Source organism: Ascidia mentula, chromosome 8, assembly GCF_947561715.1.
Source record: "Ascidia mentula chromosome 8, kaAscMent1.1, whole genome shotgun sequence".
NCBI classification, from domain to species: Eukaryota; Metazoa; Chordata; class Ascidiacea; order Phlebobranchia; family Ascidiidae; genus Ascidia; species Ascidia mentula.
Genome location: NC_138573.1, coordinates 6,643,218 through 6,659,153, shown reverse-complemented (window position 1 = coordinate 6,659,153; position 15,936 = coordinate 6,643,218). Strand labels below are relative to the sequence as shown.

Below are 15,936 nucleotides of genomic sequence, written 5' to 3'. Positions count from 1 at the left end.
TGGACTTTCCGGACAGGTAATTTAACACTTTATGTTATCAAAAATAACTAGACCTAGATTTACTTACAGCAACAACCTGAAAAACAATAGAATTTCAGTAAAAAAATTATTGAACTTGTGTTTGATGACAAAGAAACCAGGATGACAGAAGCAGCAATATTTATGCGAAAAATTGGCATACAGAGAAGTGAACAATATATGAAAGGTAAAACATAAAAGCAGAATATGACGTCACGTTGCAGCGTTTACTCACAAAAGGTAAATGAATAGCACGTATATAAAAATAAAAATAAATTTAAATAAAATATTTCTCATAGACATTGATTCAGTACTACAAAGTCCTTCAGGGACCCTTCGACCGCAATAGCAATTAGCAACATCAGCTGGGTCGGATTTCAGTGCTTTGCGCTCCCTCCATCTCGATCCTGTAGTCCGGGCGCAGCTTGTCGTCTTCACTGTATGTCACCATCATTTTGGGATGAACAAGGGTTTGCATTTTCACCCCTCGTTGTTTCGTTTCGCCTGGCTCGACCACGCACTGGAACTGGTGATCTGTCGGGAGGTGTAGGATGGTAGCGGGCGGGTCTGCTGCCCTTTCCGCTTTTTCTTCCACCTCGAGCACGCAACACCAATACGAGATCAAGCTTCCGGCAACGAAGGCGCCACCGATACTGAAAAGTACGATCGAGGCGGTTTCGGAGACCTTGAGCACCAGCAGGATTATGGCGGGAAAAAACAGGAATACACCAAAGAACAGAAAGAAACAGGCCCAGCACACCCACGTACGGTTAACTGAAAATAAAAATAAACGTTATTTTTTAAACAGTGGCTTTTTGGCGTTATCGGTAATTCTCTATATACCTGTGACTTGAGGAGCGGGAAAATCCCGATTCATGTTAAGGTTTTGGTGCAGTTACAAATCAAATTACTCTAAATGTTTTAAATCTGTGAATCGAAAAAAAAAATCATTATTGGATGCTGTAACTATTACAAACGACGTAAATAAAATGCTTGCACTGAGTACTACAGCAGCTGTACACAGAACGCCCTTCACTGTACAAACGAGGTAATGCACTGTACAAACAAGGTAATGTAGATTGTAAAATTTTACGTCGGCAAGGCAGTAGGCTATATTCCAAAAACAACAAATGCAACAACACAAAAAATGTAAATAGGCAACAGCATAAATAATATTAAACGGTTCCAGCAATTTCCGATGGCTTAACTACAGTGATGGAAAAAAGGCAAAACAGCCAATTGCAAACTTCAAAAACTCTCTGACTTTGTGGTCTTATAATTGTTTGTGGCATCTTCATACGAAGGTAGCTTCGGTTTCTCCTTTTCATTTTCAACCTGAGAATAACAAGGTGGTCCACAAGTTGGTCCGGACGCACCCTCTTCTGCGTTATTTTCTGTAGCCTGTTGCCTTTGCCCTTGTTCCGCGTGGTCTGTTATTTGGTTTGAGTCCTCATCCTTCGAGAAACGGTTAATGCAGCATGAGGTGAAACCTATAATTCCCGACACGGCGCTCAAGCTAAGGAGAGTAATCCCTGCAGGCTTCGAGATGCCGCCGATAAGGCAAACGACCCCTGGAAAGATTATGAACGCGCCAAGTATGATAAAGCGCTCGCCATAGTTAGTTGCCCAATCCGTTACTGTAATAAAAAAATGCACTTGGCCTCCGAAGCGATTTTTTAAAAGAGTAAAACTTACTTCTTATCCTAAGGTTTGATGTTTGTTCTTGGTGTGTGCTGGCAGGCATTGGCGTGCAATCGGTTATCAAATATTTATAAGCGTTTATGCTTTCTGTAATTACCCTAACTCTAAAATTGAATCCAAAAACATTTGCTTTATTGTTTTGTTTTCATTTTGTTCTAGTGTTGATTAAAGACTTTATATGTATAAACTTTATAATACAACATATGTTTGTCTAAATTACCATGAAATTAACACCATCGTTAATATCTGAGTGTTCCCTTCGCGTCAACAAGTCATCAAACATAAACTTCAATCTAATTGAAAGTGGTATCAGGCCATTTCAACCCACACTTTCCAAAAAAGATCTTGTCAGCTCATGCCTTGCTCACAAACTTCGCCTTCGCAACCCCGAAAACTAATGTCAAAAATGTTTTCAGCCATTATCAAAACAACACGCTGGAATTTACTGGAAGAGATTTCGTCAAACTCTCATAAAACGCGTCACAACCGCAAGTGACGCATACCAGGATTCGACCGTTTCCGCTCTATGTCCACAGTTAACAACGTTATCTGATAAATGGCAATTCTTTTCGACATCGCTTAGGTTAAGTTGTTGTAAGAACATCACGTTTCCTGTATATATACAAGCTTATCATCGCACTTAACAAGAATTGTAATGTTAAGCTATACACTGCAAGGTTATACAACTTGCTGTTTTATTTTATACGCAGTACAGTGTCGGACTTTTACCCAACCAAAGACTAACTTTATAATTGGTTGACGATTTTAATAGACTTTCATTCTAAACTATACCATGTGCTGACAACTAAAGGACTTACTGCTATAACTCTATATTAAAAAGTATCCGCACTGATAACTGTGCAAACAGTTGCTTGTATCTTGTATCTTGTAAACAAGCGTTCATCCTAGCTGGACCGAAGCCTGTTCAGACGAAAACAACACCGCGTGGCGCGGGCTTGGTTAAAGCGTCTCTGTGTATGACGTAGTTGTTTGCTCGTGACATCACGTGACTCGACGGCGTAAATGAGTTATGAGAAACGTGCGCTTACTCGCGTTTCGTCAACAGGCACAGTTGTTGTACTGAAAAGTGCGAAGTAAACGCAGCGTATATCCACAACCTGGTAAGCAGCTTATTTAAATAATGCCTTTTAATTGTATTGTGTATCTTGTATTTTCATTTTATTAAGTTGCATGGAGCAAATTAATAAGTGTTGATCAAATAACGTCTTTTCGCAAAGTACAAAAAGTATGTATGTGTAAAATTTGCTCTGTGTGACAATGTTTACAACACTTTAACAGCGGTTTTGGGGCAAAACTTTTTCAAATACGAATCTGTATTTTTCCGCGTGTCTGAGTCATAGGAATTCCCCAAACTATGCGATGTATGAAGTCTGACGCCGCTGGCGATGCACGAGTTTCACGGAATCGAAAGTCACGTTTTGTTGGCGTAATTTTTGACCAGCGTAATGATCCGGTTGTGTGACGTAACAAATGTCCTCCCTAAACAAATTCCCGCCTTGGGGAATAGTAAGTTACTGATTTAATTGTGGGAGATACGCAAACTACAACAAAATCAATCACGCGTTAACAGGTAAAAATAACAGAGAGTTCAGTTACATCATCCTGCAAACACCGGGGCAAATTTTGAGAAACTTTTAAATATCATTGCTTTCATCACAACATTAACGATTCACAGCCCTCATAGGGAAGTGGATACATTTTCCAACCGACAACATCTTCATATGCGGGTGGAGCATCGGAGTTTGTCTTAAACGTAGTGCATGGACTTTGAAAAACACACCTTGTTGTTGTTACCGAATGTGATGCGGTATCCAACCTTCTCTCTCTGTTGGCCTTGTATTTTATATCTCCCCACCAATTCCGTACACCAGTTAGCGCCGCAACAAAACCCAATACAAGCAAAAATACTCCTACGGTTCGTGACACGTGAGCCAGCAGCACGATGATGGCGGGAAACCACAACGACAAGCAGAAAAGTAGACATCCAATTGTTCCACAGGAGACAACTGGTTCAAACGTACATTTTGTTTTTGATGAGCACTGAGTCAAAAACTTAAAAAATGGTTTAGTGCCTTGCACGAACTTACCTGGTCCCTCAGTAGATTGCATTTCAACATCTGTCATGGTCTAATGCAAGTTGATTAACAATATTGCTACAAACTGCAAACATGATATAAAAGTAACTTAATGCAACAACTGTAATTTTGATAATTTTGCGAAAAAACATTTAAAACTGTAACTTTATGTCCTCTTTTTGCAAGATCCATTTGCAATCAAAACATTATCTGTTATCATAACTCGACACTAATATAAGGCAAAAAATAGTTAGTAAGCTGCAAACAAGCAACGTTATTTTGTGACTAAAAGTATGTGTTGTAATTACTTTTTCCTTGATGTAATAGCCTGTGACTATTGAAATTTGTTTTCAAAATAATATTCTACAAAAAAACTTTTTGCTTCATGTTGCTGGACTGATGTTTTCCTGAAATTAAAGCTGCTTTTATGCTTTTGATCTCAGAGTTCATTGTTGATGGTTTCAAAACCTGACATTGCAAAGTCTTCGAAACGTGAAATTTCTGTATTTCCTTTATTCTTGTAAGGTCACGTTTTGTCTTTTTTTTTAAATGAGGAACGCTTCACGATTTTGCGTGCCATCCTTGCGCAGGGGCCTGCTAATACATTTGTGCACGTTTTGTACAACATTTAAAGACATTTTATTTATAAGTGTAGGATACTTCGCTCATATTTTATTAAAATGTTTGTTTTTCTGATAATGTTGGAGGATCGTTCACATTAAAAAATACGGGTGCTACACATGCACTCACATATTTCAGGAAGATATACTAGCGGGCAAACTGATTTCCACTTTGTGGTACCTTTCGGTCAACGTCGATCCGTTGGGTACCCTATACTGAGTACCAAAGAACAGAGACAATCCACTGCAACTGCACTGATGAGACCTCACAGGTCGAAACAGTGCGTGTACACCTTGTCTGCAGCTCTCAATCAATATGACCTTTTTTGCACATATCTTGAAATGGGTTTCAGCCTTTAGCACTGTAGGTTATTTGGCCAAAAAACATATGGTGTAATTGGGTGAATAATTGCTGAAGATGATGCTCGTGTAGACAAAAAGGTCCGTAGTTTTACAGTCAGCACAAATATAATAAGCACAAGTACCCACATTCTCCAAAATAAAAAGGAAGTAGTTTGGAAAACAACACCTGACAATAGTTTAAAACGTTATTCCAAGAAAGCAACAAAAAACTTCGCGAGGTTAGTGATGATTCGCTTGGTTGGAAAATTTGTTTCTCATAACGATCCAATCGGACGCTCTTGCATTTTCGAACCGAAAACACGATGCTCAGTTGAGCATTTCTCGGCACTGGAACATTTTTTTCCTCCGCCTGGTTGTTTTGAGTTACAGTAATATTAGGATTCGCGTTAGCCCTTCCCCGTCTGTCCCTCCTTGCCCTGTAACATCCACATTCTTGTTCACCCCAATTAAATAAATTCGTCAACAAGGCTACAAAGTTTAAGAACGAAAAAACTATCCCGGCCACCAGTGAAACTCCCGCGATTAGCACAATGATTGCAGAAAACCAAAGCAACAGATCAAAAAGTAGACATCCCGCGGTCCCGCAGGAATACTCTGGTAAAAACATATTACAGAAAGAAGTCAGAATTGTATTGAGTTGCCTTATTCTAATTTACCTTGTCTGTGTGCATGTTACTGACTGTTTCCTAAGGGTTGGGTTTCCACATCTGTAATAATCTGAACAAACTAGTTTACTTACACACTGTAAGTACGAATACAAACCGAAGTCTAACACCGGTATTGATAACGATTACAAACATTGCGAGGAATTTGTATTTTAATTCATATTTATATATATAACGTTTACCTTTAAGTGAAGTTGTATAAGTCTAAAACTCACTCATTGCGATTTAACATTTGAATCACTACTCGGTTCACATATTTAAGACTTCGGACAAGTCAAAGTTGCGTATTTTCTTAGTTCTAAATTTTTCAAAATTGTTTTTTTTATACCCTTCCACTTTCGTATCGATGGAATCCATTATATAGGTTATTATTAGACATGGTTGGGGCAGATTAACTTGGTTCCTTATTACATACTGCTGCCTCTTTTATGCAGTATTGCAATCATGGCAAGTTATCTGGTACTCTACACCGGTTTGTTTAACTTAACTGAGGTAAAATTTGCCATTATCATCTGAGAAATATGTGCTACCCAAACCAAAACTAATTCTTTGTATCAATTAACCGGTGTATAGTAAATAAATAGCTGCTAATTGAAAAGCTGATTCTACACAAATCGCCGCTTCATTGCGAGTATGTTAGTTATTGCACAGCAAGACATTTGCTGATTTTCACAGATTTTATAATATATACAGGCACAGCATTACAAAGAAAACAAAATACTAAACAAACAAAGAAATGCATTAAACTATTATTGTTTCAGTATAAAGTCAAACAACATCAATTTAACAATACCGATGATGTATAAAAAGCATGCTGCATGCATTTGTAAAATATATGTTTTTCCACATTACATCTTGGTTGAATAATTCTCGAGATACTTTCGTCAAAGGGACATAGGTGTATGAACTTTCAGGACTGTGCAACCAATCAGTAATATACATTTTTACATTGGAAATGTATGTTTTTTGCAAGAACAACCAGATAAATGACCTAGCAAATATTTATTTATTTTCAAAACACATGATCTACACTAAATAACGTTTTGATTTACGTTTCTTTGCCATAAGGTTACATTTCTTTGAAACACAAATATCACCGTAGCGGAAAAATGGTAGTATTATTAGTGAATGTCAAACAAAACTATTTAAGCATTTAAAGCAACTAATTAGTGTGATCTCAATTATTAGTAGTATTTCACTGCATCTTCGTAGGAAGGGGGAGCAGGAGTAGAGCTTAGCTGTGAAGATGATGCTGGTTTATAACAAGACGGGTAAGGTGTTGAACACTTTGTGGAATCTGGGTCTGTTGGCGTCAAGAAACCGGATTTGTTTGCATGCAATTCCAGATGTTTGGTTTCACTAGACGGCACCGAACTTTTTTGGTGGGAGATTGTGAAGATTGGAGGACTAACTCTCTGTTGTATTGAGGTCTTCTCCATTATTTTCCGCCTTTCGATAGACGCCTTTTTAGCCTTTGCCGCCATATGTTCTTTACAGTATCGAATAGCACAGTATATCATACCAATAAGGTATGCGATGCCAAGAGATGTAAAATACACAGACGGAAATATAAATTCTCTGATAGCAGCGAAGACACCAACGGCAAGAAAGATTGCACCACCACAACCGCATACACATATTCCTGTGACATAAAAATTGGCTAAATTATTGCACACATCAGTGCCTTATGTTGTATAGTTAAAGCAAAGAGGAATTAAATTCGTTTCTGGCACAAAACGCAACATCTCTCACCTGATGATCGTCTCTTTTGGTCTTCACGAGTCATAATTTTCAGTATTTTGATCTTTTCACTATGTAATGTTTTTAACCCTAGCGAATAAGAGACATGTGCACTCTGCAATTTGTCAAGACCTTGTGGGACGGATGATTTTGCTTGGCAGACTGAAGATAGTCTAACTGTCACAAAACTTTTTAGCATGTGTCGCTTCCAAACGTTTTGTGTTATCCATAGTTTTCATAACGTCGTGGATGAACGGGCCGAGGACAGCGCAAAAATCTAAACGAAAAAAATAAAGCGAAGCGATCGTTAGCAAAATAGCTACAGAAGTTAACGCGTTGCATAAATAGTTTCCGACGTCTGATTTGCATGCTGCTAAATATATTCTGGATTTGCAGTGAAGGAATTTGGTATGTTTTAACAAATATATGTGGCCTACAAGAAATGCATCATAATGCTTTATATTTTATATTATACTTATCGTGTGCTTTTGCAATGAAACAATTAAACAATGCCAGCAAAATTCGGGCAGTTTCGAACAAATCTTAGCAGTATAAACTGTGATTGGAAGTAGTCTTACTTAACAAACAACATGCAGGTCGTTTGTTGGCTGCTTGCAAAAGATGGAATAAAGCAAATGTGTCTTGAAAAATTTTGCTTTGCACGTGACAAAGCTGCGTGCCAAAGCACGAATCTCGTTCGAAAATAATCAATCTCATACAGCATATACAGCAAACCTCAAGGCAAACAGCGCAGTTGTCACATTTGCTCACGAGTCTCGAATTACAATACAACAAAGTTATGCTTTTTTTATCATTTACAAGCATTTCAAAAACTTTATTCGAATATTACAGGCACAATACAACCGTATCAAGTCAAATTTATTCTGAAACTACAAAAATTTCATTTGCACGCTCGCTTTGACGTTTCCTTGCCTAAACATGACATGACCAGATATTTTGTGGCCCTCAATTAGCTCATTTAGACCAACACAAAAACAGACAACGTGTGTACAACTTACGGGTCTAATGTATGATTTTACGGACCTACATTCTACGGGACCAAATCCAAATCACAAAACGTGAAACACAACGAACATACTATGCACATTATTCCGCAACCTACAGTTAGCAGCACGCAACCTCTGCAACTCCGCTTTACGGCAACCACAGACAGATCGTGACCAACAATTATATATCACGAGACATGGCCAAGTTGTGAGAAGTGCGCTTCAAGTGGAAATATTCCGAAAATTTTAAACAACCGCAGTGGACTGGGCTTGAATGCGAACTTGTTTACATGTAAAACAAGTATTTGGGAATTCGCTGCACAATTCCGTAGATTACAGAAGGAAAAATTGTACAAATCTCGGAAACAATATGTTCCTGCACCTGATTGGCCTGTAAACTGAAAAACATTCTATTTTAATTCTACATGAGATAATCTAATCAAATACCTTGGTGTTTACATAAACAATGAAGAATTGTGATATTTTTTTATTTATTGGATACATCAGCAAAATACAATTTTCGTTCGGAAACATGCACGCTTATTGTGTGTACCAAAGACCGTGAGGAAGAAGAAAACAAATGCCTCCGTAAGGTTATTTATTTTGTGATCAAATATGGAAACATAATAATTGCGTACTGTTGAAAAAGTTCTGTAATCACAACACTCATACTTAGGCACACCAGCCTATCACATTAAACGAACATACTGCCGAATCTCTTGATGGAATTTTTAAGTCGTTCTATCACATAAACGCAGCCATCCTTATCATAATAACCAACGTCTCCGGTCCGAAGCCAATCGCATTCATTCATAACCACACTGGTTGCTTTCTGGTCGTGTAAGTATCCTTTAAAGCAACTTTTACTTTTGACGCAGAGTTCTCCATGTTTTCCAGGCCCAGTTCGACACCACTTTCAACATCGATAACTTTAAGTTGAACATTTGGACAAAGCAATCCTGAGCTATCCAGAGGTGTTTGTATTGTAACACTGAAGGATATGTAGCAACATTCCGAAAGCCCGTATTTCTGGGTTACTATCACATTCAACCTTTCCTTTGCTGTTTGAAGGATATACGTTGGTATCGGTTACCCATTCGTCATTATGAACTTCAAGCTTGAATTTCTTTCCAAATTACACTCGTAGGCCATTCGGCGCATTGTGACGACCCCGCATATATCAGCTCCGGTTACGCAGCATTTAGTTACACATTGACCGAAAAAATCAGGTGAGAGAGTCGTGGTGACGACATGCTTTAATGCCAGCGATTAAATGCACAAAAAAGCTAAAATATCCAACAGAGTTTATCTGCATACTCAAAGTTAACATGAAATCACCATGTTGGAAATGCAAGCTTTCCAATGATAATGTGATCCCATTCCAGGAAATTGGCATTGGTATTTACAACTCCTCTGGGTTCGCCTGTTGAACCGCTTGTGAATGTAATACACAGAGTATCTTGAAAAAGACCAATTCCTTCTGTGGACAAAACTTCCTTCATCACATTTTTTTCACGTTCTGCAACAAGGTTTTGCACTTCGAGCAAAGAGAAAATCTCAACTAATTTTAAATCTTCATCCAACATAAGCTCCTGTTTTAATTGCGAACTTTCGCAGATGCAAAACTTGGCCCCGACTTGAATGATTTGCTTTGCGGCAGATTTTGCTTTGTCATTCACATTACCACAGACGGCTACAGCTTTACACAATGAAAGACCAACTAATATTGGAAATGATTTGGAATGAAATCAAGAACCAATTTAACAAAGTCGTTCTTTTTGACGCCAATTGAGCGAAGTTTAAGAGCCATCTCGATCGATTGTTCGTAGAGTTGAGTAAAAGTCCACGATTGATCCTTGTAGGGATCCACTACAGCAATCTTGTTTCCAAAGCTTTTCATTTTCTCCAGTGCCAACTGACCGGTGGGTATTTGGGGACATTCCATGTCTGGCAATGCACATTTTAACACCACACCATGGTAACAATCTAGATTTTTCTTCAAAACAGCTTCCTGCGATCAAGTAGATTATCCACAACAATTTCATTGTAGCTTATGGCACTCTAGTTTTAATTGAATATATTAAATGATTGCACGAAACATATCTGCAGTTTACTCAAAACTTCGAACGATTGTATGTTTCAGATTTATTTGTTGCCAGAATATGAAAATCTATCAATATTATGCACTATAACTCTGCAACTCATTTCTTCGCTCATATCTTTTTTAGTAAAGTCACTTTGAGAAAATGTTTGCTTGGGCAAAATATGTCAACGTAAAAACAATTCCACACTCTATTACATCGAGAAATATACTGAACGTTTTGGTATAAAACTAAACTTCTGCCACGCAAATGGCACCAGACCTTTGTTCTTCTGTATTTTTGGATTCTGTTCAAACCGCATAGAAAAGCCTGAGTCGGCGCAGAATGGAGCCTGGGTTATATTAGCACTACCGCATGGCTGACCATGCGTGCGTATAATCGGGATCTGTAGCCATCTGAAAGTTGGGCAACATCATGTGGATATAGGGAACGATTTTAGTTATGTAAAATAAAAAAAAATAGTAACTTGTTGTGGAATAGCCACTTGAGGTATAAGCCTTACTTACCTTTCAGACTGACAGCAAACAGGTCTTAAAACTTCCTCTGTGTTGTTGGTAGGAAAGTGTGCAACAGTTTTGGTGTTTCTTTGGCCGATAAACTCGATATTTGCGAGGCGGGAAAGTGGTGAAGGTCTTCATTTTCTCCTTTCTTTTGAACGCTGTTTTCAGACTGGTTGTGATGAAAGCATGCAAAAAATGACTCGAACGTTGTTGGTTTACGGGCAAACTGCGAGGTGATGTTGTTTGCAAAGCTGTGGTTCCTTGTGGACTGTCGCGACGAGAGGAAACTTCATCAAGATAATCATTAATTGCCGTAGATGCATCTTTTGTTGCGATCTCTGCGGATAATTTATGAAGCAGATCTTCTTGTGTGGTAGCAACGGAAACAGTTGGAAACGCAGAGGTCCCGGTCTGCGTCGACGATGGGATTTCCATCTTCTCTGTAAATTGGCCGTTAGACCCTAAGATTATGATGGATAATAGTTTTGTTTATTTTAAGTGGGATATGGTTTGACGTCATTGCATATTAAATATTTTGGTTGCAACGGTATGGGCTTTATGAGTGCAACCATCAGTAGCATTGGATTAGAATTTGGTAATGACTATTTGCCATTTTCGCCCTTTGTATTGTCTCAAACAAAAGTATATCTTTAGCAATTGGTATTACGCTTTAAATGCTTTCTGAACGTGACAAATGAATATTCCATGAGGCTTTGAAAGCCACGTGTTTATAGACGTCATACGACAATACACATCAACGCTGCTTCCACGCTGTAGTAGATGCTCTCCATAAATATTGTTGCTTTTTTGCACAGATAAAATTCCCAATCAATAAGATTCATCCACATCACGATTATTGAGTTACATAATCGAAAATCATGCCCCACTGAAGTCAAATTTAACGCTTAAGCCAGACAGAATTTTCCGTTTCTAATGAAGTAAAAATTATTTACCGAAGCTGGCCCTTGCCGTAAAAGTTGTGTCCTTTTATTCCAGCCGATTACTTATTCCTGCTTTCATTGAACCTGTCTCTAAATGGTACAACTAACAAGGTCGGTCTAATTATTTCCATTTTTTCATTTCGTGTGAAATAAGTGTTTTTAATGATAAATATTCGAAGTAAATGTTGTGGCTGGACAAGACAGGGCGATATTTTGTTACTTATCGACGAGGCATGAGTATATTAACAGTCTACGACATTGAAAACAGTTTGATAGCGCAGTTTGAACGATGCAACAGATAATTTTGATCATTTCGTCTTATCGGTTGATACGCCAACTGTAAAAACGACAATAGTACTTTGGTTGCTTATTACATACAGCCGCTTTATTGCAAGTATGCTTGTTATTGTACAGCAGGTTAAATACATTTGCTGATTTTTACAGATTTTACAATATATGCAGGCACAGCAATACAAGTAAAATAAAATACAAAATAAACAAAGAAATGCATAAATATTATTGTTTCAGTGTAAAGTCAAACAACATCAACTTAACAATACCAATGATGTATTAAAAGCATGTTGTATCCATTTGTAACATATAGCCTATGTTTTTCCACGTTACATCTTGGTTGAAAATTTCTCGAGATACTTTTGTCAAAGGGACATAGGTGTATGAACTTTCAGGACTGTGCAACCAATCAGTAATATACATTTTTACATTGGAAATGTATGTTTTTTGCAAGAACAACCAGATAAATGACCTAGCAAATATTTATTTATTTTCAAAACACATGATCTACACTAAATAACGTTTTGATTTACGTTTCTTTGCCATAAGGTTACATTTCTTTGAAACACAAATATCACCGTAGCGGAAAAATGGTAGTATTATTGGTGAATGTCAAACAAGACTAATAAATCATTTAAAGCAACTAATTAGTGTGATCTCAATTATTAGTAGTATTTCACTGCATCTTCGTAGGAAGGGGGAGCAGGAGTAGAGCTTAGCTGTGAAGATGATGTTGGTTGATAATAAGACGGGTAAGGTGTGGAACACTTTGTGGAATCTGGGTCTGTTGGCGTCAAGAAACCGGATTTGTTTGCATGCAATTCCAGATGTTTGGTTTCACTAGACGGCACCGAACTTTTTTGGTGGGAGATTGTGAAGATTGGAGGGCTAACTCTCTGTTGTATTGAGGTCTTCTCCATTATTTTCCGCCTGTGGGTACATGCCTTTACAGCCCATGTCACCATATGATCTTTACAGGATAGAATAAGAGCGTATGTCAGACCAATTAGGCCTGTGAGGCCGAGAGATATTAAAACCAGCGCCGCAACTGTACCTCCTCTTGTAGCATAGAAGACACCAAAGGCAAGAAAGGCTACTGGTAACGTGAACCAACAACAGCCCACACATATCATTGGACAATTCTCTGTGATACAAAAATTGGCTTAATTATGATCATACGTTAAAAATCAGGCAGAATTGTTTGTATCATATTGGCATTGACTAAAGTGCTGATGTTGACTTTCCAACTTATAATAATCAGAAATTAAATAAATTCTTAATTGCACACATCAGTGCCATATATTGTATAGTTAAAGCAAAGAACAATTAAATTCGTTTTGGGCACAAAACGCAATATCTCTCACCTAAAAACATGCATTCCTTTGAGGGTTGACGATTCATAATTTTCAGTATTCTTGATCTTTTTACTATTTAATGTTGTTAAACCTAGAGAATAAGAGACATGTGCACTCTGCAATTTGTCAAGACCTTGTGGGACGGATGATTTTGCTTGGCAGGCTGTAGGTTGCGAATCTCTGCACTAAAGGGAGATAGTCTAACTGTCACAAAACTTTTTAGCATGTGTCGCTTCCAAACGTTTTGTGTTATCCATAGTTTTCATAACGTCGTGGATGAACGGGCCGAGGACTGCGCAAAAATCTAAACGAAAAAAATAAAGCGAAGCGATCGTTAGCAAAATCTGATTTACATGCTAAATATATTCAGGATTTGCAGTGAAGGAATTTGGTACGTTTTAACAAATATATGTGGCCTACAAGAAATGCTTCATAATGCTTTATATTTTATGTTATACTTATCGTGTGCTTTTGCAATGAAACAATTAAACAATGCCAGCAAAATTGGGGCAGTTTCTAACAAATCTTAGCAGTATAAACTGTGATTGGAAATAGTCTTACTTAACAAACAACATGCAGGTCGTTTGTTGGCTGCTTGCAAAAGATGGAATAAAGCAAATGTGTCTTGAAAAATTTTGCTTTGCACGTGACAAAACTGCGTGCCAAAGCACGAATCTCGTTCGAAAATAATCAATCTCATACAGCATATACAGCAAACCTCAAGGCAAACAGCGCAGTTGTCACATTTGCTCACGAGTCTCGAATTACAATACAACAAAGTTATGCTTTTTTTATCATTTACGAGCATTTCAAAAACTTTATTCGAATATTACAGGCACAATACAACCGTATCAAGTCAAATTTATTCTGAAACTACAAAAATTTCATTTGCACGCTCGCTTTGACGTTTCCTTGCCTAAACATGACATGTCCAGATATTTTGTGGCCCTCAATTAGCTCATTTAGACCAACACAAAAACAGACAACATGTGTACAACTTACGGGTCTAATGTATGATTTTACGGACCTACATTCTACGGGACCAAATCCAAATCACAAAACGTGAAACACAACGAACATACTATGCACATTATTCCGCAACCTACAGTTAGCAGCACGCAACCTCTGCAACTCCGCTTTACGGCAACCACAGACAGATCGTGACCAACAATTATATATCACGAGACATGGCCAAGTTGTGAGAAGTGCGCTTCAAGTGGAAATATTCCGAAAATTTTAAACAACCGCAGTGGACTGGGCTTGAATGCGAACTTGTTTACATGTAAAACAAGTATTTGGGAATTCGCTGCACAATTCCGTAGATTACAGAAGGAAAAATTGTACAAAGCTCGGAAACAACATGTTCCTGCACCTGATTGGCCTGTAAACTGAAAAACATTCTATTTTATTTTCTACATGAGATAATCTAATCAAATACCTTGTTGTTTACATAAACAATGAAGAATTGTGATATTTTTTTATTTATTGGATACATCAGCAAAGTACAATTTTCGTTCGGAAACATGCACGCTTATTGTGTGTACCAAAGACCGTGAGGAAGAAGAAAACAAATGCTTCCGTATGGTTTAAATTTATTTTGTGAGCAATTATGGAAACATAATAATTGCGTACTGTTGAAAAAGTTATGTAATTACAACACTCATACTTAGGCACACCAGCCCATCACATTAAACGAACATACTGCCGAATGTCTTGATGGAATTTTTGAGTCGTTCTATCACCTAAACGCAGCCATCCTTATCATAATATCCCACGTCTCCGCTCCGAAGCCAAGCGCATTCATCCATAACCGCACTGGTTGCTTTCTGGTCGTGTAAGTATCCTTTAAAGTAACTTTTACTTTTGACGCAGAGTTCTCCATGTTTTCCAGGACCCAGTTCGACACCACTTTCAACATCGATAACTTTAAGTTGAACATTTGGACAAAGCAATCCTGAGCTATCCAGAGGTGTTTGTGTTGTAACACTGAAGGATATGTAGCAACATTCCGAAAGCCCGTAATTCTGGGTTACTATCACATTCAACCTTTCCTTTGCTGTTTGAAGGATATACGTTGGTATCGGTGACCCATTCGTCATTATGAACTTCAAGCTTGAATTTCTTTCCAAATTACACTCGTAGGCCAATCGGCGCATTGTGACGACCCCGCATATATCAGCTCCGGTTACACAGTATTTAGTTACACATTGGCCAAAAAAATCAGGTGAGAGAGTCGTGGTGACGAGGTGCTTAATGCCAGCGATTAAATGCACTAAAATATCCAACAGAGTTTATCTGCATACTCAAAGTTAACATGCAATCACCATGTTGGAAATGCAAGCTTTCCAATGATAATGTGATTCCTTCCAGGAAATTGGCATTGGTATTTACAACTCCTCTGGGTTCGCCTGTTGAACCGCTTGTGAATGTAATACACAGAGTATCTTGAAAAAGACCAATTCCTTCTGTGGACAAAACTTCCTTCATCACATTTTTTTCACGTTCTGCAACAAGGTTTTGCACTTCGAGCAAAGAGA

The 15,936-nt window shown here is 37.9% G+C and overlaps 1 protein-coding gene across 3 annotated transcripts; it reads right to left on the bottom strand.

The window, feature by feature from the left end:
* Positions 1-76: 76 nt before the first annotated feature.
* Positions 77-2,612, bottom strand: LOC145911595 (uncharacterized). 3 transcript variants are annotated; one of them, XR_014403250.1, is made up of 3 exons: positions 1,714-2,611; positions 862-1,589; positions 77-792 (listed from the first exon to the last, which is right to left on the bottom strand). XR_014403250.1 is itself a non-coding variant. In XM_082998991.1 (3 exons), exons 2-3 carry the CDS (start codon positions 893-895, stop codon positions 380-382), a joined length of 447 nt encoding a protein of 148 aa, XP_082855117.1. In that variant the 5' UTR covers positions 896-945; positions 1,714-2,612; the 3' UTR covers positions 77-379. The 3 variants fall into 3 exon arrangements, 2 of the variants coding, with proteins under 2 accessions (XP_082855117.1, XP_082855116.1); XM_082998991.1 differs by having other exon boundaries at positions 862-945; positions 1,714-2,612; XM_082998990.1 differs by having other exon boundaries at positions 862-1,655.
* Between the last annotated feature and the right edge of the window lie 13,324 nt (positions 2,613-15,936).

Excerpts from the sequence above, each read along its gene's own strand:
- LOC145911595 (XM_082998991.1), bottom strand. The coding sequence starts at position 895 with ATGAATCGGGATTTTCCCGCTCCTCAAGTCACAG. Across the intron at positions 793-861 it reads TCCCGCTCCTCAAGTCACAG|TTAACCGTACGTGGGTGTGC; the intron begins GTATATAGAGAA and ends TTTTATTTTCAG.